The sequence below is a fragment of the Camarhynchus parvulus genome, chromosome 3, assembly GCF_901933205.1.
Source record: "Camarhynchus parvulus chromosome 3, STF_HiC, whole genome shotgun sequence".
In the NCBI taxonomy this organism is placed as follows: domain Eukaryota; kingdom Metazoa; phylum Chordata; class Aves; order Passeriformes; family Thraupidae; genus Camarhynchus; species Camarhynchus parvulus.
The window spans coordinates 14039137-14061880 of NC_044573.1; the positions used below are offsets into that span (position 1 = coordinate 14039137).

Below are 22744 nucleotides of genomic sequence, written 5' to 3' on the forward strand. Positions count from 1 at the left end.
CGCGCCTGCGCAGTGCGGCAGCGCGGGAGGCGGGAGCCGGCGCTGAGGGCTGCGAGTGCCCGCCTGGCCCCGGGGCTGCTCCGAGCGTTCCCCGCGCTGTGCTAGGGGAGAAAGGGCCTGCCTCCCGCGGGGTGCCCTCTGGAAAACAGCACTGGCTTCAATTAAGTGTCTTCTGGTGGAATTTGTTTCCTCAGCTCGGTTTGCTGTCGCGTCTGGCAGCGGGAGATGAGCAGGGAGCTCAGGGGCAGAGGATGCGCCCGGGGCAGAGGCTTCCAGGGATGGCGAGGAGGATGGCGAGGAGGAGGAGGATGGCGAGGCAGAGCACAGAAGGGAGAGCCCAAAAGGATGCCCGAACCTGGTGAGCCAGCCCCTGTGCTTCTACGTTCTGAAGCCGTAATGCTTTTCTTCTAACGCACTGTGCTAGGCAATTACAGCTGCTTGTCTCCCGTGGTCAAAAGAATCACTGAGAATAAAACTTGCAAAATTTCGCTATCTGTATTCTTTCAATCCACATTATTTGTTTTTTTTTCTTCCCCCAGCAAAATCTCGACTAGTCCAGTCAACGATGGACCAATTTATTCCCTATAAGGGCTGGAAACTTTATTTCTCTGAAGGTATTTTAAACCTATTTTTCTAGAATTTATTACATGTAGTGTTAGTAGAGTTACAAGTTCAATAAAGAACAACCAAAATTTCATCTGTAAAAACATAAATACCATAAAGATTTCACTCTTGTGATATGCTGTAACTTTTGTGATCACTACTGGGATCCTGTGGAGATCTATCATCTTCTGTAGTTTTGCAGTGCAGAAAAACAATGGAAGAAAAATTACCTGTTTATGTATTTTGTGAAGTGGAAAGAATTATTTCTGTCACTAATGTGGTGTGTTTCTAATTAGTTTACAATGACAAGTCTCCTTTTGTCCAGAAGACTCAAGCCTTTGAAAAGTTTTTCACGCAGCGCATTGAGCTTTATGACAAGGTAAAAAACAAAGCCGAACGTATCCCACCCCAACAACCTGTGGTTGATACAATTTTTAGTGTTTTTTCCCATCAAAAGTAACCTCCATCACACACCTGAAACATTTAGGACATAATTTGGGTGTTTCCCTTCTAATTTGAAGTGTATTTTATCATTTGTGGTGTTTCCCAGGATGAAATAGAAAGAAAAGGAAGCATTCTTGTGGATTATAAGGAGCTGATCCAGGACAGAGAGCTGACTAAATCAATACCAAATATATCTGCTGAACTCAGGGACATGCCCCAGAAAATACTGCAGTGTATGGGTCTGGCAATTCATCAGGTAAACACGAGGTTCTGATACATGGAAGCAGAACCCTCACAACCAAAAAGAATCAGTGACACTTAGAAGCCATTATGTTACAAACCCCACATCTCTGTGTTTTTCTTTCTTAGGGCAAATTACTTTTTGTTTAAAACTCAAATCTTTCCATCTCTCCTCTTCCTGTATGACCCTCAAAATCACATTTTGATGCTGCTTTGGTCTTGGTGCATTTTTCTTATTAATCATTGGATCAGATGGCTAAAACTAAATGTAGTTCTACCACCTGTGTCTCCCCCTGTTGGGAGTTCTGATTCCTGTGGGCATCTGTGTCCCCTCCTGTTCCATGCAGGTGCTCACCAAGGACCTGGAGAGGCACGCGGCAGAGCTGCAGGTGCAGGAGGGATTGCCCCTGCAGGGGGAACCTGTCATAAACGTGCCTCTCATCCACGCCAGGTAAGGGGGCTGGGCACTTCTTCTTTCCAAGGAAGAGCTGTTTGCTTCCTGGCTAATCCTTGCCAGTGTCCATGCATGGCTTGCATGTTTAAGGGAAAACTGGGCTCTGTGAAGCTTTTTCCAGGAGAGCACTCTGCATTCTGCTTTTTCTCTTCACTGTGACCTCATGTCCTTGTACAGAAAAAAGTGAAATGAAACCTCCTTATAAACTGAACAAACAGCTTGAACTAGAAAAGCTTGTAAGTAGAGAAGTGGCTTATAAGCAGAACAACTGTTCTAGAAATAGAATTGTATTGATTAAAAGCAGAATTATTTAAATTTCTGTTGACTGGAGAAGTTTTTAATGAAACAAGTCCTTAGAACTTTTTTTTCTTTATCAGAAGTAATGGCATCTCACACTTCAGGGGTCTGGGTGTGTAAGCTCTACTGGAGTTCAATTTACCTTTTAAAATTTATTTTCTTTTTTATTATTGTTTTTAATTCCCTGCTGGTGGCGGCAGAGCTGTAATAAAACTTTAGTCCTTCTGTGTCACAAGTCTGAATTCCAGGCTTTGTCTGAAACTATGGAAAGAGACACTTACAGATGATCTTAAATGTATTGCTAGGCCAGAGGTGTCACTGGATAAACAAACTGTACTGTTTGAGGCTGTTGAGGTCAATTCATGTGAGAATATTGAATGTTCTGCTGCTTTCTAGAGCAAGAATCAAAGATTTGTACCATGGATCCACCGAAAAAAATACTTCTAAGCGGTTTTTTTCTGGATTTTACCCTTTTTAATTGGGAGTAGGAATTTTTGTCTGTGTTTGGATGGGTTTGGGGGTTATTTTTGTCCTCGTTTTCTGTGTGCAAATTCAGGGTGTACAACTATGAGCCTCTAACCCAGCTGAAAAACGTGAGGGCCAACTGCTACGGCAAGTACATCGCCCTGCGTGGCACCGTGGTGAGGGTCAGCAACATCAAACCCCTGTGCACCAACCTGGCCTTCGTGTGTGCTGCCTGTGGGGATGTGCAGGGTGTTCCTCTCCCTGATGGGAAGTACACCCTTCCCACCAAGGTAAGCCAAAGCCATGGAACTTCATGCTTTTTGGTGTGTTTTCACAAAAAGCAGCATCACAGATGTTAAAAAAAAGCGAAAAAGAAGTCTTTAAAGCTAGGTTAAACAACTGACATGTTGAAAAATAACTAAACATACCATGCAACTTTTCTTACTTCAGACCCTTGTTACTTGTAAAAAGTGTATGCTGCTGGAACAGGATATGTGACAAAAAATACATAGAAATTCCCTGAAATCTGAAAAAAAATATTATCTCTTTTAATTTCCATTTCACCAGTTGTGTTTAAAAAGATCCACCTTGCTGTGGTGATTTTCTATGCTTACATTGTTTGGGTTTTTTGTTTAGAACTTTCTATTTTAATTTAACTTTTTATTATCTGGACTTAAGAAGCCATTAGACATAGGACAGTGCCTGGTAATTCTCAAACCAGTTCACTGAGGGGATCACACAATTCTGCTGTGTTTGCTCTAACAGCTATGAGTCAGAGTTCAGGTGTCTGTGCTTGATAGAGCCTCATAATTATGTACATCCTAATTTGTAGCCCTAATTTAATTGTCTTTTCCTGGAATGATGCTGAATTTTATTTCTTTGTGGGTTTGGGTGGTTTTTGGTGGTTTTTTTTTGTTGTTGTTGTTTTTTTGTTTGTTTGTTTGGTTGGGTTTTTTTGTTTGTTTTGTTTTTTTGGTGTTTTTTTTTGTTGGTTAGTTGTTGTTTTTTTTTGTTGTTGTTTGTTTGTTTTTTTTGTTTTAATCAAATAAGGCAATTTCACCCTAGGACATTAAAAGAGGCTGGGAATGAGTCAGAATTCCTGTTGTTGCAGTGCCTTGTTCCCGAGTGCCGGGGCCGGTCCTTCACAGCTGACAGGAGCTCTCCTCTGACCACCACAGTGGACTGGCAGTCTGTCAAGTAAGCACAAAAATGTGATATGGCAGGACACTCAAAAAGTGACAGGATGGCTCAACCCATGTTACACTGTGTGATTTTAATAATCTTACTCTTTTGCAGCCAGCACTCTCCAACATTTGTATCACAAAGCAGTTGTTTTATCCAAGTGCTGATATACTTTGTAACCTACCCTGTCAAAGTTTCCTGGAAATTCCTTCTGCCCTTACCCAGCTCTTAGAGAGATGCTCAGCTTTGCTCTTTGCTACATTTCTCAATAATTTCTAATTGCATCTATGATTTCATGATTCCCTTTAATGAGCTGTAAATCAGCTAGAAAAACCCTATTATGTTACATTGGTCAGCTGTACCATTTGACCTGAATGAGCTGGAAGTAAACTGGAGAGTTAAAAATCTTGAAGTGACATACATGTAAAATCTCGTGCTGTTCTTAGCAGCTCCAGAGGGCGCTGTTCATCACAGCTTCTTCGGTAAAGCTTGGCTTGGCTTCCAGGGAATCTCAGAGCTCCACAACCAGAGAGTCAACTGCTCCTCTTGTTATGGTCTGAGAAATTCCTTGGGCTTTTCCAGGGCTGAAATACCTATTAAGAATTTATGAGGGCTATAATGTCTGAGCTCTTCATTTTTTTTTAATATGGGTCCCTTTTACTTTATTAACTGTACTTATTTCTACATGAACATGCTCATCACTGGTAGAAAATCTGCATTTCAACTCAGAGTTCACAGTTACTGCATTTCTGGGCCTTATGCATGATTTATACCCATTTAGTGAAGCATGACCTGAGGAAGATGCCCAGAGCTGCGCTGGAGCTGTGTGCTGCAGCTGCACTGGAGCTGTGTGCTGCTGCAGGGTGTGCAGCTGCCCTGGTGTGTTGCAGGGTGCAGGAGCTCATGGCAGACGACCAGCGGGAAGCAGGACGGATCCCGCGCACCATCGAGTGTGAGCTGGTGCAGGATCTCGTGGACAGCTGTGTCCCAGGGGACATGGTCACAGTCACAGGCATAGTGAAGGTGGCAAGCACTGAGGAAGGTGAGTGCAGCATCTTTTCCCTACAGTGGGGTTTTTGCTAGTGCTTACCCACAAGAACAGCAAGTCACTCCCCATAATTGGAGCTCTCAGTGCCATAAGTCCATAAAGCGTAAATTTCTTTGGAAGTTAGCAAACTTTTACAATGAAGAGGTATTTTATGGCATTATTTGCTTAGCATTTTCTCTTCAATATCTCCTTCAGACATTAGGAGAACTGTCACACTGTTGTGAAAGAGAGTTATCTTAGCTTAGCCTCCCTAGAGAAATTTTTCAACCCTTTTTTTTCCTTTCCCCAAGTGAAGAAATATGCTGTGCACTGCTCTGAAAGAATACATTGCAGATAACTGCAAGACTGTTTTACTCTGAGACTTCATTCTCTGCTCAGTAATCAATCTATATAGAAAAATATTAATTATTAATTGATAATTACTGAGTAATTACTGTGCTACATATTTAATGCTTCTGCATCATGCATCTTTTTTTCCCCCAAAATATTGAGTAGAAACAACTTCGCTTTGACAAGAATAATGTAATAATTTCAAATCCCTGGAAAAATGTATTTATTCTGGGACAAAATTCTCTCTAGACATATATCCTCAATTTCAGGAAAATATTTCTTGTGTACCTAAGTGGAGGGAATTTAAAAGAACAAATGTAGCTAGAAACTTACTTTGCATCGATTTTACAAAGTGCAGATATTCAATACTTAAATATGTACATGTACATATTTCTGACTTACTCTATGTCATTTGTAGATAATATGAGTGCTTATTGACAGAAAAAATGCTCCATCATCCTTTCTCAATTTTTCTAACAGGAGCTTCTAAAAGCAAGAATGACAAGTGTATGTTCTTACTGTACATTGAGGCAAATTCTGTCAGCAACAGTAAAGGACAAAAACTGAAGAATTTTGACGATGAGACCTTTCAGAGATCGTTCATGGAGTTTTCCCTTAAAGACCTCTATGCTATCCAAGAAATTCAAGCTGAGGAAAATCTGTTCAGGCTCATTGTGAAGTAAGTTGTATCGGACCTAGACTGGGTCTAGGATTAGACATGAATCAGTGTGACACCTTCAGAGAAATGTGACAGCTCATCCTAAAGCTGTGAACTGTCTGAGCCTTGTGCAATAGAAACAGAGATCTAAGAAACTGCATTGGGCAAGGGACTTGGGAGGGGAGTATTGCAGTGGGAATGTTGGGACTTTGGGAGCGGTTTAGAGATTCAAGAAGTTGCCTGTGTTCTAGTTTAACCTTAGACAGAAAGCTCTGGGTAGAAAAACAATTAGTTAATTTTGTTCCTCACTGTGTAAATTCAACTTACAAGTACCATTTTGTCCTCCAGTTTTCTACAGTAGAGGAAAGAGGTGCAAGAACTGAGCAGAGGGTGTGAAAGACCCTCAATTCAGACTGAAAATACTCTTCTACCTGGGATGTCCCTCAGGCCCTCCCAGTGGAGTCAAAGAACACAAACCCAACATTTTAAAAGGAGGGTTACAGGCAGTTACTTGATTAAGACAAGAACAGGTGCAGATACCACTGGGAAGCTGGTTCTCCTTTGTCTTTGTGGGAACTCAAGTGAAAAGCTTTTCTTGTTTCAGTCATCTCTGGTTATCCAAAAATTTCAAGAAATTTGAGGCTGCTGATTTCTGTTGGAAATTCAGCAACAGCTACCCAAAAAGTTTTATGTTTCTTAAGGTGACCTGTGATGAGAGAGAGGACAAGTGATTTATTTATAGTAATACATGATTTATCTTCCACTTATGTTACCTTGTGCTTTGCTTTCCAGCTCTCTTTGTCCTGCAATCTATGGCCATGAGGTAAATAATCTAAAAATTCTACTTGTAATTCCAGTTTGAAATGCTTATGCCCCATTCAACTCCTAAAGGATTCACAAAGCTTATCTGGGACAGTGGAAGGGAGAGGGACTGTTTTTACAGGTGACTGTTGTGGTGTTTGTGAGGGTCCCCAGGACGAGGTGAGAGATGAGAATTTGATTCCAAGTTCTTAGAAGGCTGATTTATTATTTTATGTTATTATATTATATTAAAGAATGCTATACTAAAACTATACTAAAGAAAAAGATACATCAGAAGGTTTAACAAGAATGATTAATAAAAAACTGTGACTGACTCAGAGAGTCCAACACAGCTGGCTGTGATTGGCTATTATGAAAAAACAATTCCCATGGAACCAATCAAACATTCACCTGTTGGTAAACAATGTCCAAGCCACATTCCAAAGCAGCAAACACAGGAGCAGCAATCAGATAAGTATTGTTTTTTTCATTCCTTTCTGAGGCTTTTCAGCTTCCCAGGAGAAAATCCTGGGCAAAGGGGATTTTTCAGAAAGTATCAGTGTGACAGACTGTGGCTCACAGTCTCTTTTGGTGTCAGGGAGTGGCAGCCTTACACCCTTAAGTTCAGAAATCCAGAAAGAAAGGTCATTGCAGGCAGTTCTAGGGAGCTGTCAGTGCTGGTCACCACGATGGAATGGAATGCTTACCAGTGTTGGCCTCTACCACAACAGATTGTGAAGGCAGGGTTGGCCCTGGCCTTGTTTGGAGGATGTCAGAAGTTTGTGGATGACAAGAACAGAATCCCAGTGCGAGGAGATCCACATGTTCTGGTTGTTGGAGATCCAGGATTAGGAAAAAGTCAGATGTTGCAAGTATGGTTTCCTTTATTACTATTTTCTGTTTTCCTCTATTTCCTTGTTATCTTGACTTGCAACCATGGTAGGATAACTGTGCTGAGACCAAAGGGTTGACTGAACCTGGCTGGAGCTATCTTTTCATGTGGGATGCCTCAAGTATAGAAGAGTATCCAAAGGGCTCTCCTGCCATCCAGGGAGCCTATTAAACACCAAAGCAGGTGTCCTTGTCAGGCCCATGGGCTTTCAAGGACAGGCTTACAGGCTTGCTGTCCTGCCCTTACACAGTTCTTGTCACCAACCCTTTTCCCCAGTGAGGAGGTTCACTCCTTCATGTCTTCATTTAGCTGGTCCATTGTAAAATGAAGTAATTAATCTTTGAACAAATGCAACTTCAGATACTCTGTGACTCTCCTTCTGTGAGGTTTACTTCCATTCCTTACCCTATTTCCATGTTGCTAGCACAGATCTTTTTGGGAAAGTCACCTGATGCTGTGTTTGGGTTTTGATCTCAGTAGGTATTTCTGCATGACTATGACAATTTGTAATAGATTTTTTTTCCTTAAACTGAGTGATTTTTAAATTCCATGTCTTTTTTCATGGTTATTGTGAAATGCAAAAGGGATAGGATTCACCTAGACCTTCTTTAATAAGTCTTTCTAACGTGGACCTGTTGCATTAGGATGTGATTTGCACTTAGCCAAAGTGATGGATTTACATGCAAGCATCTTAACAAACAAAATTTTTAAATTATTCTTTCATTGAATGAGGACTCTCCAGCATAGAGTAACTGATTTGTTTTTTCACATTGTTACTTAAAAAAAAATACCGTCCAAGAAAAGTTACTCCTACTGCTTTGCAGAATTATGTGTCTTGGAGTTGCAAGGAGTTAGAGTTTTACTGTTGGCCCATATTCAGCAGAAATAAACAAATTTGGGTTTACTTTGAATTGTTTCTCTAGAATGAGGCTTATGAGAATTCTTCACTTTGGGGAAGGAAAAAGTATTTGTTTGTCTTCTAGGCCGTGTGTAACGTCGCTCCTCGAGGTGTGTATGTTTGTGGTAATACTTCCACCAGCTCTGGCCTGACTGTTACACTCTCCAGAGATGGCGCTTCTGGAGATTTTGCCTTGGAAGCTGGTGCCTTAGTGCTTGGAGATCAAGGTAATCCATAGAATGCCACAGGTTCTGTGTAGCCATATGTAAGGGGCAGGAGAGTGTGTGCTGCTGAGTCTCAGCTAAGCCAAAGTGCTCGCTTAACTGTGGACTAAATATGTCTGTGTGAAGTATGATACTGGGCTCCACACCATGGGAAGTTCTGAGCTTCTCAGGTGGCTTCTCTGGGGGCAATTCCTGCTTTCCTAGAGTGTAGGGAAACTTCAGTTCTCTCTTCTCAGTTCATATACCAGACTTACTGTGTAAAAGAACTGGGATATTTTTTGTCAGAGATCTGACTTGATATCAGCTGCTGGACTCTTGCTGGTTTTGAAAAAGGACTCACTTATGAGATATGTTGTCTATTTTTAAAAAGCTTGTTTCATCATCTTAACGAATCACCAAAATGCTGCAATCACCAAAATGCTGCAATCCCCAAGTCAGGCTGAGTTCATAGTGATTTGGTTGCATTACCATGGAATGAAAACAAAGCTGGCAGAAATGGAGATTTTCCAATGTCTCCTGCAGTCCCTGGGGTTCCAAGTTGGATTTCTCATGTAGCACTAGATTGTAGGACATGCTTGTCCTTCAGTTAATGTGTTGTCTGATAAGTCTTTGTCCTGTTTTAATTGCTTCCAGGAATTTGTGGAATAGATGAATTTGATAAGATGGGAAACCAGCACCAGGCTTTGTTGGAAGCCATGGAGCAGCAGAGCATCAGCCTGGCCAAGGCTGGCATTGTTTGCAGTCTGCCAGCTCGGACATCCATTGTTGCTGCAGCAAACCCCGTTGGAGGCCATTATAACAAAGCCAAAACAGTGTCTGAGAACCTAAAGTGAGCCCTTTCTGAAATGCTGCTTTTGTAATTCATATTCAGGTGTAGGTGCTTCTGACCGTCTTGTAGCTCATGTACAATCGTTTTCTAGAATTTTGGAGTGTGAACACAAACTTTAAGAATCTTTAGTGGCTTTTGAGAGAGAAATTGCTATTGTACTTTATTCTGAATGAGCAGGACAGGATCTTTTACCTGTGTTTGAAGTGGAACAGAGTTGCTATAATTTTTCCACTACTCCAAGTTCCTTGTCTTTCCTCCAGAATGGGGAGTGCTCTGCTGTCAAGGTTTGATCTGGTGTTCATCCTGCTGGACACGCCCAACGAGGACCATGACCACCTGCTGTCGGAGCACGTCATGGCCATGCGGGCCGGCCGGCGCGCCGCCGCCAGCAGTGCCCTGGTGACACGGGCCAGCTCCCAGGAGCACTCTGTCCTCCAGGCCACCTCAGACCGACCCCTGCTCGAGAGGCTCAAGGTGGCACTTGTCCTGGGGCTGCTGCGTGAGATACTCTAGAGCAAATTTGCTGTGTTGGGTTTCAATAAGGAGCTACAGAAGTGGGCTGGGTGTAATAATTTGCTATAACATGATCTGTGATGGAGTGTTGAATCCAGATAAAGCAATGTGGAAGAAAATCCTTGGGCATCTGCAACTCCATGGATTTGGGAAGTATAGGAGAGGAAGCATGTTTCTCATTAAACTTCAGTGATGGCTTTGAGAGCTGATGTTGTCAAATGCCAGGTCTTGGGACAAATACTCCTACTGGAGGTAAACCCATGCACTTTTGAAACAAGATATCAGCAGCGATGGTTTAGTCTTCTCTGGAGCTGTGGGAATTGGGATTTTCTCTTTTTGAGAAGGGATTTAACTTTATAATGGATTCTATTTGGTACTTCCTATCATTGCAGATGAGAATCCTTGGCTGCTTTTCCTGAAATGGCCAAGTGTGTGTGTTTACGTGTCTGAGCATAGCATAGGGACTTGAAGTACACCATTCATATACACAGCACCAAAGCCCTTATAGTGATGACTTCACCAGATAAAGCATAAAGATGATGATTTGATATTAAAATTTTTATTGTATAGAATTCTGACAGACAGAAATCTAACTCTTTGTAATGGTGCTAGATCTCAACAGGAGAAAACTTTGATGCCATTCCCCATCAGCTGCTGAGGAAGTATGTGGGATACGCTCGGCAGTACGTGCACCCAAGCTTGTCTCCAGAGGCTGCACAAGTCCTCCAGGAATTCTACCTTGAGCTCCGGAAACAGAACCAAGGGGCAGACAGCACCCCCATCACCACGAGGCAGCTGGAGTCCCTGATTCGGCTGACAGAGGTAAATGCAAGCTGGAATGCTTAGGGGATTGAAAGCAAAGAGATTGTTCCTGAGGTACTACCCAAATCCTACCATTTTTTACAGCTTATTCACCACTATGCTTTTTCTGTTTTGTTAAAAAAAAACGAAAGTGAGAATGCATCAGGCTTAGAAGGGCTTAAGAACTGCTATTCCTTAAAACTTATTATAAAGCAAAACACCCTTGAGGAGATGGAAAGAGAATCTATTACATTCCCCAAAAGGAGAAAAAGCAGATGCAGGCAGGAACAACTGCTGCCCACCTTGAACCTAGACTGCTTCTGTTTTCCCTAACACTGCCTTAACAGCACTATCTGTGATCTGCTGCTTCACAAGGCTACACTGCTGAAAAGCAGATAAGCTCCAAGCCACAACCTAAAAGTGCAAGTATGCAGGAGGACACATTGACATATTAACAAAAAATAGAAAAATCTTCCTCTAATCCTGTATGCTTAGTGTATCTCTGCTCCTAAAATTTGTGTTTGTAGCCCTTGTAGAGTGCTTGTAGCCCTTTTTCATATCAGTTATGATATATCTTAAACATTTATGGGATGTTTTTTCTATTTTAAGGCACGATCAAGGCTGGAATTAAGAGAGAAATCTACCAAGGAAGATGCTGAGGATGTAATAGAGATAATGAAATACAGGTAATAGAAAACACTGCTTTTAAAAGAAATGAAGCATCACAGTGCTATTCATTTGAAACTTGTTTTCTTTATATATTCAAACACAATGAAGAAATCATTTTATCAGACTTAGAACCATGATACTTCCTGAAGGGAGGTTGTAGACAGATGGGGGTCGGTCTCTTCCACTGGGCAGCACCTGACAGAATAAGAGGACACAATCTCAAGCTGTGTCAGGGAAGGTACAGGTTGGATATTAGGAAAAAGTGTTTCACTGAAAGAATAATAAAGTACTGGAATGCTTTTCCCAGGGAGGTGGTGGAATCACCATCTGTGGATGTGTTTAAAAAAAGACTGGACATGGCACCTGGTGCTATAGTCTAGTTGAGGTGCTAGGGCAAAGGTTGGACTCGATGATCTTAGAGGTCTCTTCCAACCTCATTATTCTGTGATTCTGTGATACTACTATTTGGATTTGTTAGCTGCTCCTTAAAGCTGCCAGCAGCCCTAAGTCAAATACAACTGCTTAGGCCTGTGAGTTGTGTGGTCACAGTGGTTCTGGGTGTATGGGCACAGTAATGCACACGTGAGGCTCTGCTGAAGGGTTTTTTCCTCCCCTGTGAGTACTCTCTGGTGCAGGTGAACAGTTAAAGTTCAAGAGTGATTTGGATGAATGCTTAGTCTAAGTTCCCTAGGGAGTGACCTGATAGGGGGTTGTTTTCCATGTGGCTTCTGAAAGTTCTCTCAAGCATCACATTTTGGGAATCAAATCCACGTGTGTTTGCTTTTATGTCCTGCTGAGAGTTTGATCTCTTTTTGTAACCTGTTTGTAGCATGCTGGGCACCTACTCGGATGAGTTTGGGAAGCTGGACTTTGAGCGCTCCCAGCACGGCTCTGGGATGAGCAATCGCTCGCAGGCCAAGAGATTCGTGTCTGTCCTGAGCAGCGTGGCAGAGAGAACCTACAACAACCTCTTCGACCTGCAGCAGCTGCGCCACATCGCCAGCCAGCTGCAGCTGCGGGTGAGCTCCCCCTCCAGCAGCCACACACTGCCAGGCCACCCTCAGCTAGTGCTGCCAAAGGGAGAGGGGCAAAGGCACCTCTGGTGCCTCTTTGCAGTGGAAGAAATAACCAATGTGCTGCTGTTAGGCTGAGCACAGCTCCTGAAGTATCTCTGTGAGCCTCACTGACCCCACAGCTGTTAGCAACAGCAGCTCCTAGCACTGGTAAGGGCTGATCCCACTGATGAGGCTGGTTCTGAGCAAAATCCTGCTTTGATCTGTGGAAGGCAATGGTGGTTTCAGTGCTGCACTCCTGCCTCCCCAGAGGACACACCTGTTTTTGTTTAGACTTGTGGTGTCTGTGCTCTATTTCAGCAGTGCAATGGTGTTTCTGCATTACCTCCTCTGGATTAAATATACCTTTAGGTTTTCATTCCTGCTTCAGACATCCTGAAGTTGCATGTTGAAAGGAACATCATCTAGGACACATGGCCACAAATATATTCTGCCCTGTAATTGATTTGCAGTCTGTACTTGTGGGGCTTCAGCCAAACACAACTATTGATAGCTAACTGTATTTTTGCTCCATCAACTACTTATTGAAGTTAATTTAATTAACCCTAATTCTCCCTTCATATATAAACTATTTTTGCCCACCCAGGGATGCCATTTCTTCCTGTTTGTTTGGAGGATCCCTGGGGAGTCCCCAGGGGGGCCCTAAGCTGTATGCTCACTGGCAGCAGCAGGCAGGCAAGGAGACTCCACACAGCTTCTGAGGGTGCCGATTAGATGAAGGTTTATTGGGGGTGCCACCCCCAGGAGCAGCATGGTTTCTGAGGGAGAAGGGGGGAAGGGGGAGGGAGGAGGAGCCTAGGGAGAAAAGGGGCCAAGAGCTTCTCATCTCCCTTGCACAACTTAACAGGGAGATTCAAAGTGGGTGTGGAATAAGATTTGGGCCAATGGGATTACACATACATGATACTTCAGGGGAGGATCACAGGCTTGGAATAAACCATACATTTTTGGGGGGTGAGACAGAGCATACCATTTAACTAAAATGTAACACCACACATCACCTCCTCTGGATTAAATATGCCTTTCAGGTTTTCATTCCTGCTTCAGACATCCTGAAGTTGCATGTTGAAAGGAACATCATCTAGGACACATGGCCACAAATGTATTCTGCCCTGTAATTGATTTGCATTCTGTACTTGTGAGGGCTTCAGCCAAACAGAACTATTGATAACTAACTGTAGTTTTTGTTCCATCAACTACTTATTGAAGTTAATTTAATTAACTCTAATTCTCCCTTCATATATAGACTATTTTTGCCAATTCAAAGTTCTATACCTGGAAATCAGGGAGAGTTGTAGAAATCATGCATTTCTGTGGTAGATACTTCTGTTTCAGAACTGGAATTTACACATATGTAGCTGCACCCTTTCTTCATGTCATAAAGGAGAGAGACTGCTGCTTCTGTGTAACACTGCAGTAAAACCAGTTTGTAACTAAAGCAGAAAACAGGGGGACTGGTGGTGTGAGACCTCTGGTAGGTGAAGAGTTTGCTAAGGAAACTCACCTATTCTTAGCCCAGTTCATTTCACTGAGTTCTTTCAAATGGTTTATGTTGCTTACACCAGATATGATGCCATTCTCCAATTTGGTATTTTTGTCTTTATTTTCTCAGGTATCTGATTTTGAAAGTTTTATTGGATCCCTTAATGATCAGGGTTATCTTTTGAAGAAAGGTTCAAGAGTTTATCAGCTCCAGACCATGTGAGTGGAGTCACTGTGATGGACTTCCTTGGGATGATTGTCCCTCTGGACTGCTGACCTGCAGCAGGGAGGCACATCCTGGGCTGAGCTGCACCTGCCACAGCACTGGGGTTTGCTGGGCTGGAGATTCCCCTGCAGAAAATTAAACTGGAAAGCTGCAACAGGACAAACTGGCACGTGGTACTGCTGCCTGGCTCATCCTACAGCTCTCTGTTCCAAATGGGACCTCATCATCCCCCAGGAGTGGAAGGTGTGTTTTTATTCTGTTATGGTGCCATAAGGGACTTGACTTCTGAAAGAGATGCTGCACTCACAAATTTCAGCCCAGGAATCTTCCATGAGAGGATGGTATGAGCTGTACTTCCAGCACTGTAGTTCATTTAAAGTCTAGAAATGTTTCCAGTAGGTTGTGACAACTCTGTTTGATAGCTGTTACCAAATGACACTTTATTGAAACTGACTTCATTTTCTGCTTTGAAACACAGTCTTTGAAGCCAAGGTCTTATTTGAAATACAAGTCTGATTTAAGAAAATATCCTTATTTAATTTGTAAAGCAGGAATTGGATTTTGACTTGCATTAAACTTTATATATAAGAAATATGACTTGTTGAAGGCTGTTTAATGGCCATTACAAGATCTGTAACAGCAACAGGTTCTGCTTGTTTCTGTGTAACTGTTCCCGACACACAACCATGTGTGCTCAGCACGGGTGAAGTGCTGAATGCTTCCTGACTTTGATGAAATCAGAACCACGGTCTGGTGCAATGAAATAGCAGCTGGGAAGCTTTCAGTGTAATAATTAAAAACCCACAAACACCAACACGCCCTCCCTAAAGAAAAATATACTTTAAAAAATCAGGACTGCAGCACTGATTCTTGTTTTCCCTCTTTCATTTCTCAGGTAAGATATGACAGATGACAAAAAGCAGAAATACTGAAACTTAGTGCCTCACCCTCTCATTTAAGGGACATCAGGGACCAAATATACTTGAAACTGAAAACTGGTCAGCCACATGAAATGCTTTACGTACAAAATGATAGTTCTACATGGGAGCTCTGAAGGGGCAAGGTCTGCTCTATCAGCTAATGGGCAGTGGGTGTTGGAGATTTTGCCTTAGTGCAGGGCTGGGGACCGGATCGCGCCCCAGGAGCCAACAAACGACTGCAGCTGGAAATGTGAACTCATTCCCGTTCCTCCTTGGAACACAGCAAACGCGGGTATGCCAGAGCCAGAAGCAAGGGCCGAGCACCAGAGACCGCTCGCGCCCTCTGAGCAGTTTCTTAAGGCAAAGCCACCCTTCCCCTTCCTCCCTCAAGGGCTTCCCGAGAACGGCGCGGCCCCGCCGTGAGGGGAAGCGGGATGAGCCCGGGCAGCCGCCCACCGGGCCGCCATGAGCGTCGCCGTCTGCGCCCGGGGGCCGCCGAGGGAGAGCCTGAGGCGGGAAGTAGGCGGGAATGCGCCGGAAAAGCGGTGGAAAAGCACCGGGGTAGCGCTTTCCCGGGACCGGCCTTCCCACTCGGCTGCCTGCCGTAAAGCGCGCGGCCCGGCGGAGGGGCGGCGCTGACGCAAAGCGCCGCAAAAGGTCGCGCGTCGCCGGCAGCGCTCGCGGCACACGCGCCGCGCGCGGCTGGCGCGTCGTGCTCAGTCCCGCGGGGCGGATGGCGCGAGGCCGCGCGCTCCCGCGGGCAGCGCGGCCGCGCGCGTAGGGGCCGCGGGCAGCGCCTCTCCCGCAGGCAGCGCTTCTCCCGCGCCGCTCCTACCGCGCCATGCTGGCCGCCGCCTGGCTGGGCAGGGGCTCCTGGGGGCTCCTGCGCGGCGCGGCGCGGAGGCGGCCGGGCGGCGGAGCGAGGCCTCTGGGCGGCCGGCCCGGCTCGGCGGCGGCGGGAAGTGGAGGGCGGCGCGGCGGGGGCGTCTCGTGCCTGCCCGCCTGCGCGGGGCTCCCGCTGCTGGTGCGCGCGCCCGCCGCCGCCTGGCGCCTCCTGAGCGGCGGGGCCGCCCCGCCCGAGCCCCGGCGGGAGCGCGGCGCGGCGGGGCCCTACGCCGAGCTGGTACGTGAGGGACGGCGGGGACGGGCGGGCTGAGCCGTGCCGCGGCCGGCACTCCGCGGCACAGGCTCTGCCCTGGGGCTCTCGCGGCGAGGCGCTCTCCTGCCCAAGGCGGAGTTAATGTTTAGCAGGTCGAGGCCGTGCGCCTCGCGAAAGCAGCGGGCTGCTTCCAAGAACTTTGCAGGCTTTCTGGCTAGTTAAGTGGAAAAAGTATTTGTAGCGATTAAAACTCTGTTACGTGCCAAGGCGGGGTTTGAGTTCCTGCCCTGAAGTTTTTTGGTTTCTTGCTTTACAGTATGAAAACCCCTGGACCATCCCAAATATCCTGTCCATGGCGAGAATGGGTCTGGCGCCAGTTTTGGGCTATTTGATTGTTGAAGAGAATTTCAACGTTGCCCTCGGTGTGTTTGTCCTGGCTGGCGTGACAGACCTGGTACGTCGGTTTGGAAAGGCTTTGGGAGCACTGGGCTCGCAGGGATCCTGTGGGCGTGCATTGGAACAGACTCCGGTGTAGAATGGAAACGGACAAAACAGATTTGTTTTTAGATTTGTTGGTTTCCAGGAGTGCTATATATATCCTTCGTGGTGCTGCAAAGAGAATTTGCAGGTGCCTGAAGTGGACTTAATGCTAATGGAGGAAAGGGGAATGCCAAGGTGGGCATTGGCCACTCAGTGCTTGTGCACCTGCTGGTCTGTTAAATGATACAAGTATCAGCTCAGAGGTATCACATTTTATCCTAGTTAAACTCACCGTTCTACCTGATGTCATTCGTTAAGTCTCTCTCTAAAGTAGCGTACATGAGCTGTTGGGTTCATCTCTTCTAACAGAGAACAATTTAATTTTGGTTTTCCTAGTTGGACGGATTTATTGCACGGAACTGGGCTAATCAGAAATCAGCACTGGGAAGTGCTCTCGATCCCCTGGCAGATAAAATCCTCATCAGTGTGCTCTATGTGAGCCTAACTTGTGCAAATCTTATCCCAGGTGAGGAAATGTCAGTTGTATGCCCTAGATAAGGTAAAGAAGGTCAGTTTATGTGTAGAAACATTTCTGGTGTTTCTAAAAGGAAAACTGTGTGTCTCTTGAAAATCTTGCTTTGCCCTTTGCTCCCATTAAACACTTCCAAAGGGACCCCACAGAAAGCAAGTGCTGCCACATACAAAGTGGCATGTACTGCCATTTTTAAGGGCTCTTTCTTTAAAGCAATAATAGTAGCTCTATAAACTTGTTTTTCATGGACTGGATTGTTTTAAGTCTTCAGTTTAAACCCTTTCAAGAGTTGTGTTAAACATCCTCAGTAATGCACAGAACTCATTCAAGAGAATTTGAATGTAGTTATTTAATCTTGTTTCCAATTTCTTGCTCTTTTGGTTGTGTTTTACCTTTAATCATGGACAGTTTTTCACTGGCTGGTGTTGCCTTCCCTTGCAGTTCCCCTGACTTCCATGATCATCCTGCGGGATGCGGCGCTCATTGCCGCCGTCTTTTATGTGCGATACAAAACTCTTTCTCCGCCGGTGAGTGCACAGCATTAAAAATGCGTAGTCATAACAAAAAATACATTAATAAGCTTAATTAATAGCAAAGTTGTGACCAAGAGATTTTTCACCTTGAGGCTTGATGGTTACAAGATGTTATGCTTGTTCTTTTGCCAGATAGATTTCTGAGCAGAGCAGTGTTTTAATAAAATATGGTTTGTAAAGATAAGTCAGAGCTACTGATAACTTTTTTCCTGTGTGTGATGTGTAATAATAAGTCTTACAAAAGAGCAGTGTAATTCTTTAGTGCTACAGTTGCCTTTTCTTTATCATTTATCTGTATCAGGTATATCAGATTGAATGTACAAGGGCTGCATTTTTTTCCTCTTTTCTCCCCCAACAGAGAACACTGAGTAGGTATTTTAACCCCTGTTATGCTACTGCACAATTAAAACCAACATTCGTCAGCAAGGTAAGAGCAATAACTCGTTACAAAAGATAACTCCTGGGTACTTGGAGCATGGTGTGGTTTGGGAATAATTTACCACTACTGCTGAGTACAGTTTCAAAATAGTGCCAACTATACCTAGATCCTGAAAGGTTTTCAACTATGCTCTGTCAGAGCTCATGCTAATTTGGAGAGAGTAAGATGCTTTATTTTAAGAAGGTTTCTAAATAAATTTTCTTTATATAAATTAATCCTTGAAGCAGTAATAAAAGTGTATGTTGGTGTTCCTTGTACTCCTTCATGTTGCTCACAGTTCCTGTTTTGCTTTTCTCAGATGAACACAGCAGTTCAGCTGATTTTGGTGGCGGCTTCTTTAGCAGCACCTGTTTTCAATTATGTGGACAGCATATATCTGCAGACATTATGGTAACTAATATCTTACATCTTTTTTCCCAGATAATTTAATGTGCTCCTAAGGAAACTGGTAATCAAGACTAATTTGTGTGGAACAAAAAAATCTGCTGTGCCCAGAAGATGCAATAAACCCATATGCCTGAATTTTTACAACTTTAGTCTTAAACGACACCAGAGCTATTTATTTATTGGTACTTAATGAAACTAGTTAATATCCAGGAATATTAGCTTAGAAACCAGTCTTTGGAGTAGGCGTGGTGTACACAGGCAAAACAAATTCAGATCAGTGGAGAAAAAAGGAGCAGGAAGAAAGGCTGCATGAATTCTTCATTTATTCATGCCAGAAGTGTCCTTGAACAAGCAACCTTGGGATCAGCAATAATAGCCATTCTTATTTTTGCTTTATACTGTACCTGCTGTCTTGAAATCCAGGTTTCTGTAGCCTGTTTGAAAAGCACATGGAGAAATGGTGATTCCTGCTAGACTTTAGGAAGGAAGGAGAGGGATGGGATGAGAACAAGCATAAAGGAGCTTTCCTCATTAAGAAATGCTGTTCCTTCTGCTCTCACTGGAGCTCTGAACTGAGTCTGAACTGCAGCTGGCTGCAGCTGTTCGGGTGCAGTTATTTTTCCTGTGCTGTTTGGCAAAAGTTCAGAACAGAGAGTTCTGAACAGCAGATGTCAGAATTACTTAGTAACTTAGTTTAAAGTAGTGCAACGTCCAGTGTTACTTGTCTTCTAGGGAAATAAAAAAAAAAAACGACCAAAGAAACCAAAACCACCAACCCAAACCAAGAAGTGTTTAAGGAACTATGAATGAACCTTGATCTTAACAGTCTGTGGTTTTTTATCCTGGTGGTAAGACAAAATCTAGAGTTGCCTCTGGGTGTAATTTGCCCGGGTGTTCTGTGAATGCTCTCAGAAACTCCCTGGCAGTGCTCAGGGAGGGCAGCAGAGGGGCAGGCAGGGCTGTGGCAGTGACTCCCACCTCAGGGTGGTGTCAGCTTTCACACAGAGGAGCACTGCTCATTTAGGGATGTCTGTGGTCTGGGAGGGAAACAAAAGAGGCTGAAGCAGGAGCTTGTTCTTTAGCTTTGGGACTTGGTGAAATGATAAGTTCGAGTCTTGAGTGGTTTGAATGCTCCCTGCTCACACTGCCAAGGAATAGTTTCTCACATCTGTCAGTTCTCAGGCTGGTAAAAGTTATGTAGGCTGCAAATGCTGAATCTTTTATTTTCCCTTCTCTAAAGCAAGTGCTAGTGTGGTAACAATTTGTCCTGGTATGCAGTGATACTAAAGCATGGTGCTTACCCCTGGATGGCAGAGCCTTTGTTTATCTAATCCTCCCCAGAGCACTGAATTTCAGCTTATAAACTGTAAGCTGCATTTGTGTGGAGCATAGTTCCTGACTGTGGAGTTAAAAACAGATGCTAAAAAAAAAAGGCACTTTTTATATTGTCTGTAGACCCCCGTGACTTAGAGGAACTCTTTTCCCCAAAGGTGCATCACAGCTTTCTCAACGGTGACATCTGCCTACAGCTATTACCACTATGGCAGGAAAACTGTCCAGGTGATCAAGAACAAGTGAAGTGGTCCAGGTCATCAAAGGTGAAGTGTTCCTGGAAAGGCAGGAAGCCCCCAGAGGTGGTGGTATTGCAGCTGAGTTTTGGATCAAAGCACTCTTTGTTTTTCTGCTTAAACCATGGCATCACAATGAAGTGAAATTTGAACATGTACTATGTATATATGTAGAGACAGACTTTTTGATGTATTTTTAATTTCTTGAAAAATGAGGTTGTTTACAAAAACAAATAAATAATTCGTAAAAACACAGGTTACTCGCTGCTGCCATGTACATTCAGATTAGTTTTATGCTGGTTTTGAAGTCAAGACATACACTTGGCACCAGATTTGTTTTGCCATATTCATGCAAGGCACGGAGTACACTGGGATCTGAGAAGAAAAAGCAATCACAAGAACAAGTTTGCACCTCAGCCTGTCAGTAAACCAGCACTGCTCGTTAGGACCTAATGCCTCACCTCAGGCTGCAGCAGAAGAAAGCATGTCATTGAGGGACACTGTCTTCAGAAATTCAAAGCAGAGAGAAATTTTGCTTTATATTCCATGGGTGATACTGATAAACCATGAAGAGTTCCTACCGTGCTCCCTTTTGTTTTCAAAGATGAACAATGATGAACTGTCCTCAGGGTTTTTGAGAAAGGTCAGCGGTGCTGTGAGGAATCTGTACCCAGATGGAGTTTCTCATCCTATGTATTAATTTCTAGTGATTGAAAGAAGTTCCGGTATCTCCAGATGCTTTAAAGCTCCTAAAGATGTTGTTTAATCCCAATACCACTGGCTGAAGAGAACGTTTAAAATACTGTCCAAATGAATGGAGACAGTGGAAGAAATTTTAGGTGTGTTTGCTGTTATTTCTTCCTGTACTTCCAGCTTCAAGATGTACTCTGTGCTCCCCCTCATGCAAGGACAACTTGTTCTTTGCCTGTTCTCTACCCAAGATAGAGCAAGGCAGAACAGGTCAAGTTGATCATAAACTCATATTTTCTCTTTGTGAGCAACGTGATTTTTATGTCATAAAAAAAGTACAACTATGAAGGGTTTCAATGACTGAAATCAGGAGGTAAATAATACCACTGTATTATTGTTGTATTAGCAAAGAAAACTTTCTGTAGGAGAGCACACCATCTCTTTTGTGAGAGTGTGTTTGTATAGATGAAGTATTTTAATGCTTTCTTTATATTGAAACTTGTATAAAATGGTGCACAGAGAAAACACTTGTTCTTTATTAGTACCGTTGTTTTTACTGGCCTCGTCTTTAATGGTCACCCCGGCATCTTTCAGCAAAGATGCAGAGGGTGGACGTTTCCTTAAAATACATGAGTAGTGGAGTATTCTCCGTGACTAAACCAGCTCAGAAAGCGGGGATTTATTGTTGTACCCACTCAGCTGGCTGCTGTCAGGTTCTGGTTAGTGGAACTGGAGCTGGCTCGGGGAGCATTTCTGGCCCCGCGCGGCCGCCGTACCGGGACGCGCCCTGCCCGCGATGGCGGCGCCCGAGCCGCCGCCGCCCGAGGGCTGCAGGCCGCTGAGCGCTCTGCTGAGCGGCATCGCCCAGGCCGCCTTCCACGGCACCGCCGGCATCACCGAGGAGCTGCTGCGCGCCCAGCTCTATCCCGAGGCAACGCCGGAGGAGTTCCGCGCCCTGCGCGCCAAGATGGGCGGCCTGCTGCAGGTACCGGTGGCGGGGGGAAGGGGCCGCGGTCCGGGGGAAGCTGCCCGCCCGCCGGTGTCCGGCATGCCCTCCTCCGGGGTCTCGGGGTGCGGGGCCCAGAGCACTGCCCCGCCCTCTGCCCTGCCCTGCCCTGCCCGGCATCTCCGGCTCCATCCCCGAGCGGGCGCAGCCCGGTGCGGGGGGCGGCCTGGAGCTGTGTCAGGGCAGGGTTGGTTGAATATCAGCGAAAGGTTCTGCACCCGGACGGGGCTGGGCAGCGGGCGCAGCACAGCTCTAGAAGCGTTTGGACGCTGCTCTCCGGCACAGGGTGTGGCTGCTGGGGATGGGGTTGTGCGGGGCCGGGAGCGGGGCTCCATGGTTCCCTATGCTGGATCCCATAAAATTCCGCTCCTTCCGCCATCCTGTGCTTCAGGCTCCTTGGCCGCCCCTCGGGAGCCGCGGCTGTGCAGGGAGCGGCGGCACTCTGGGGTCTGTGCTCCGGGGAACACGAACCTGTTCCTCTCTGAGAAGAACTGCAGTTTTCTTGTAAGGAAAAGAAAAGCACCACCAATCATGAGGCAAGAAATTTACTTAGTCAACAGATTTTGCTTTTTGTGCAAGGGAAAAGATATTTTCCCCCTTAATGGAGCCTTTTGGTCTCCGTTCAAAGCGTTGTGTAGTTCCCGAGAGCTGCATGTGGCTCAGGGAGCCTCCAGGTGCTAAATCCTTGGATGGCCACTGCCACCTTGTGGGTGAATGCACGCTTGGATTGGCCACATTTATAAACGCGGTCGGTAGTTTTAAATAGAATTGAGAGATTGGGAGTTTGATGAGGATGATGTCACTTGCTTTCTGCCTTTATGAAGGTTCTGTCGTTTATTTAATGATCAGATTCATGTGGTGCCCTTGCAGAAGCCTGCAGTAGAATCCTGAAAACTGATTCCTTCAGGGCTCTGTGGGCTTTTTTCTAGTGGGTAACTTAAAGAAAGTGACACCAAAGTTG

The 22744-nt window shown here is 44.8% G+C and overlaps 3 protein-coding genes across 3 annotated transcripts in view; all 3 read left to right on the forward strand.

The window, feature by feature from the left end:
* The first annotated feature begins 41 nt into the window (after nucleotides 1-41).
* Nucleotides 42-14885, forward strand: MCM8 (minichromosome maintenance 8 homologous recombination repair factor). Its single transcript, XM_030945235.1, has 18 exons — nucleotides 42-358; nucleotides 540-614; nucleotides 900-982; nucleotides 1154-1303; nucleotides 1635-1738; nucleotides 2595-2793; nucleotides 3615-3700; nucleotides 4576-4727; nucleotides 5544-5742; nucleotides 6514-6544; nucleotides 7254-7394; nucleotides 8398-8539; nucleotides 9170-9365; nucleotides 9626-9839; nucleotides 10491-10700; nucleotides 11289-11365; nucleotides 12178-12367; nucleotides 14034-14885. Exons 1-18 carry the CDS (start codon nucleotides 226-228, stop codon nucleotides 14124-14126), a joined length of 2475 nt encoding a protein of 824 aa, XP_030801095.1. The 5' UTR covers nucleotides 42-225; the 3' UTR covers nucleotides 14127-14885.
* A 1232-nt stretch (nucleotides 14886-16117) lies between these two features.
* Nucleotides 16118-20343, forward strand: CRLS1 (cardiolipin synthase 1). Its single transcript, XM_030945174.1, has 7 exons — nucleotides 16118-16172; nucleotides 16465-16602; nucleotides 17025-17154; nucleotides 17602-17687; nucleotides 18052-18120; nucleotides 18431-18522; nucleotides 20010-20343. Exons 2-7 carry the CDS (start codon nucleotides 16501-16503, stop codon nucleotides 20095-20097), a joined length of 567 nt encoding a protein of 188 aa, XP_030801034.1. The 5' UTR covers nucleotides 16118-16172; nucleotides 16465-16500; the 3' UTR covers nucleotides 20098-20343.
* Nucleotides 20344-21559: 1216 nt separating this feature from the next.
* The window catches only part of COMMD1 (copper metabolism domain containing 1), a 63858-nt gene continuing 62673 nt past the window's right edge, over nucleotides 21560-22744 (forward strand). The window contains exon 1 of the mRNA XM_030945057.1: nucleotides 21560-21762. Within this exon, the coding sequence (XP_030800917.1) occupies nucleotides 21574-21762 (189 nt within the window). The 5' untranslated portion in view covers nucleotides 21560-21573. The remainder of the gene's footprint in view (nucleotides 21763-22744) is intronic.

Bases quoted from the DNA above. Each gene is read 5' to 3' on its own strand.
- MCM8 (XM_030945235.1), top strand. From the start codon at position 226: ATGAGCAGGGAGCTCAGGGGCAGAGGATGCGCCCGGGGCAGAGGCTTC. The intron at 615-899 runs GTATTTTAAACC...GTTTCTAATTAG, and splicing joins GAAACTTTATTTCTCTGAAG to TTTACAATGACAAGTCTCCT. The intron at 9,840-10,490 runs GTGGCACTTGTC...TAATGGTGCTAG, and splicing joins CCCTGCTCGAGAGGCTCAAG to ATCTCAACAGGAGAAAACTT.
- CRLS1 (XM_030945174.1), top strand. From the start codon at position 16,501: ATGGCGAGAATGGGTCTGGCGCCAGTTTTGGGCTATTTGATTGTTGAA. The intron at 17,155-17,601 runs GTGAGGAAATGT...CTTCCCTTGCAG, and splicing joins TTGTGCAAATCTTATCCCAG to TTCCCCTGACTTCCATGATC. The intron at 18,523-20,009 runs GTAACTAATATC...TTTTCCCCAAAG, and splicing joins ATATATCTGCAGACATTATG to GTGCATCACAGCTTTCTCAA.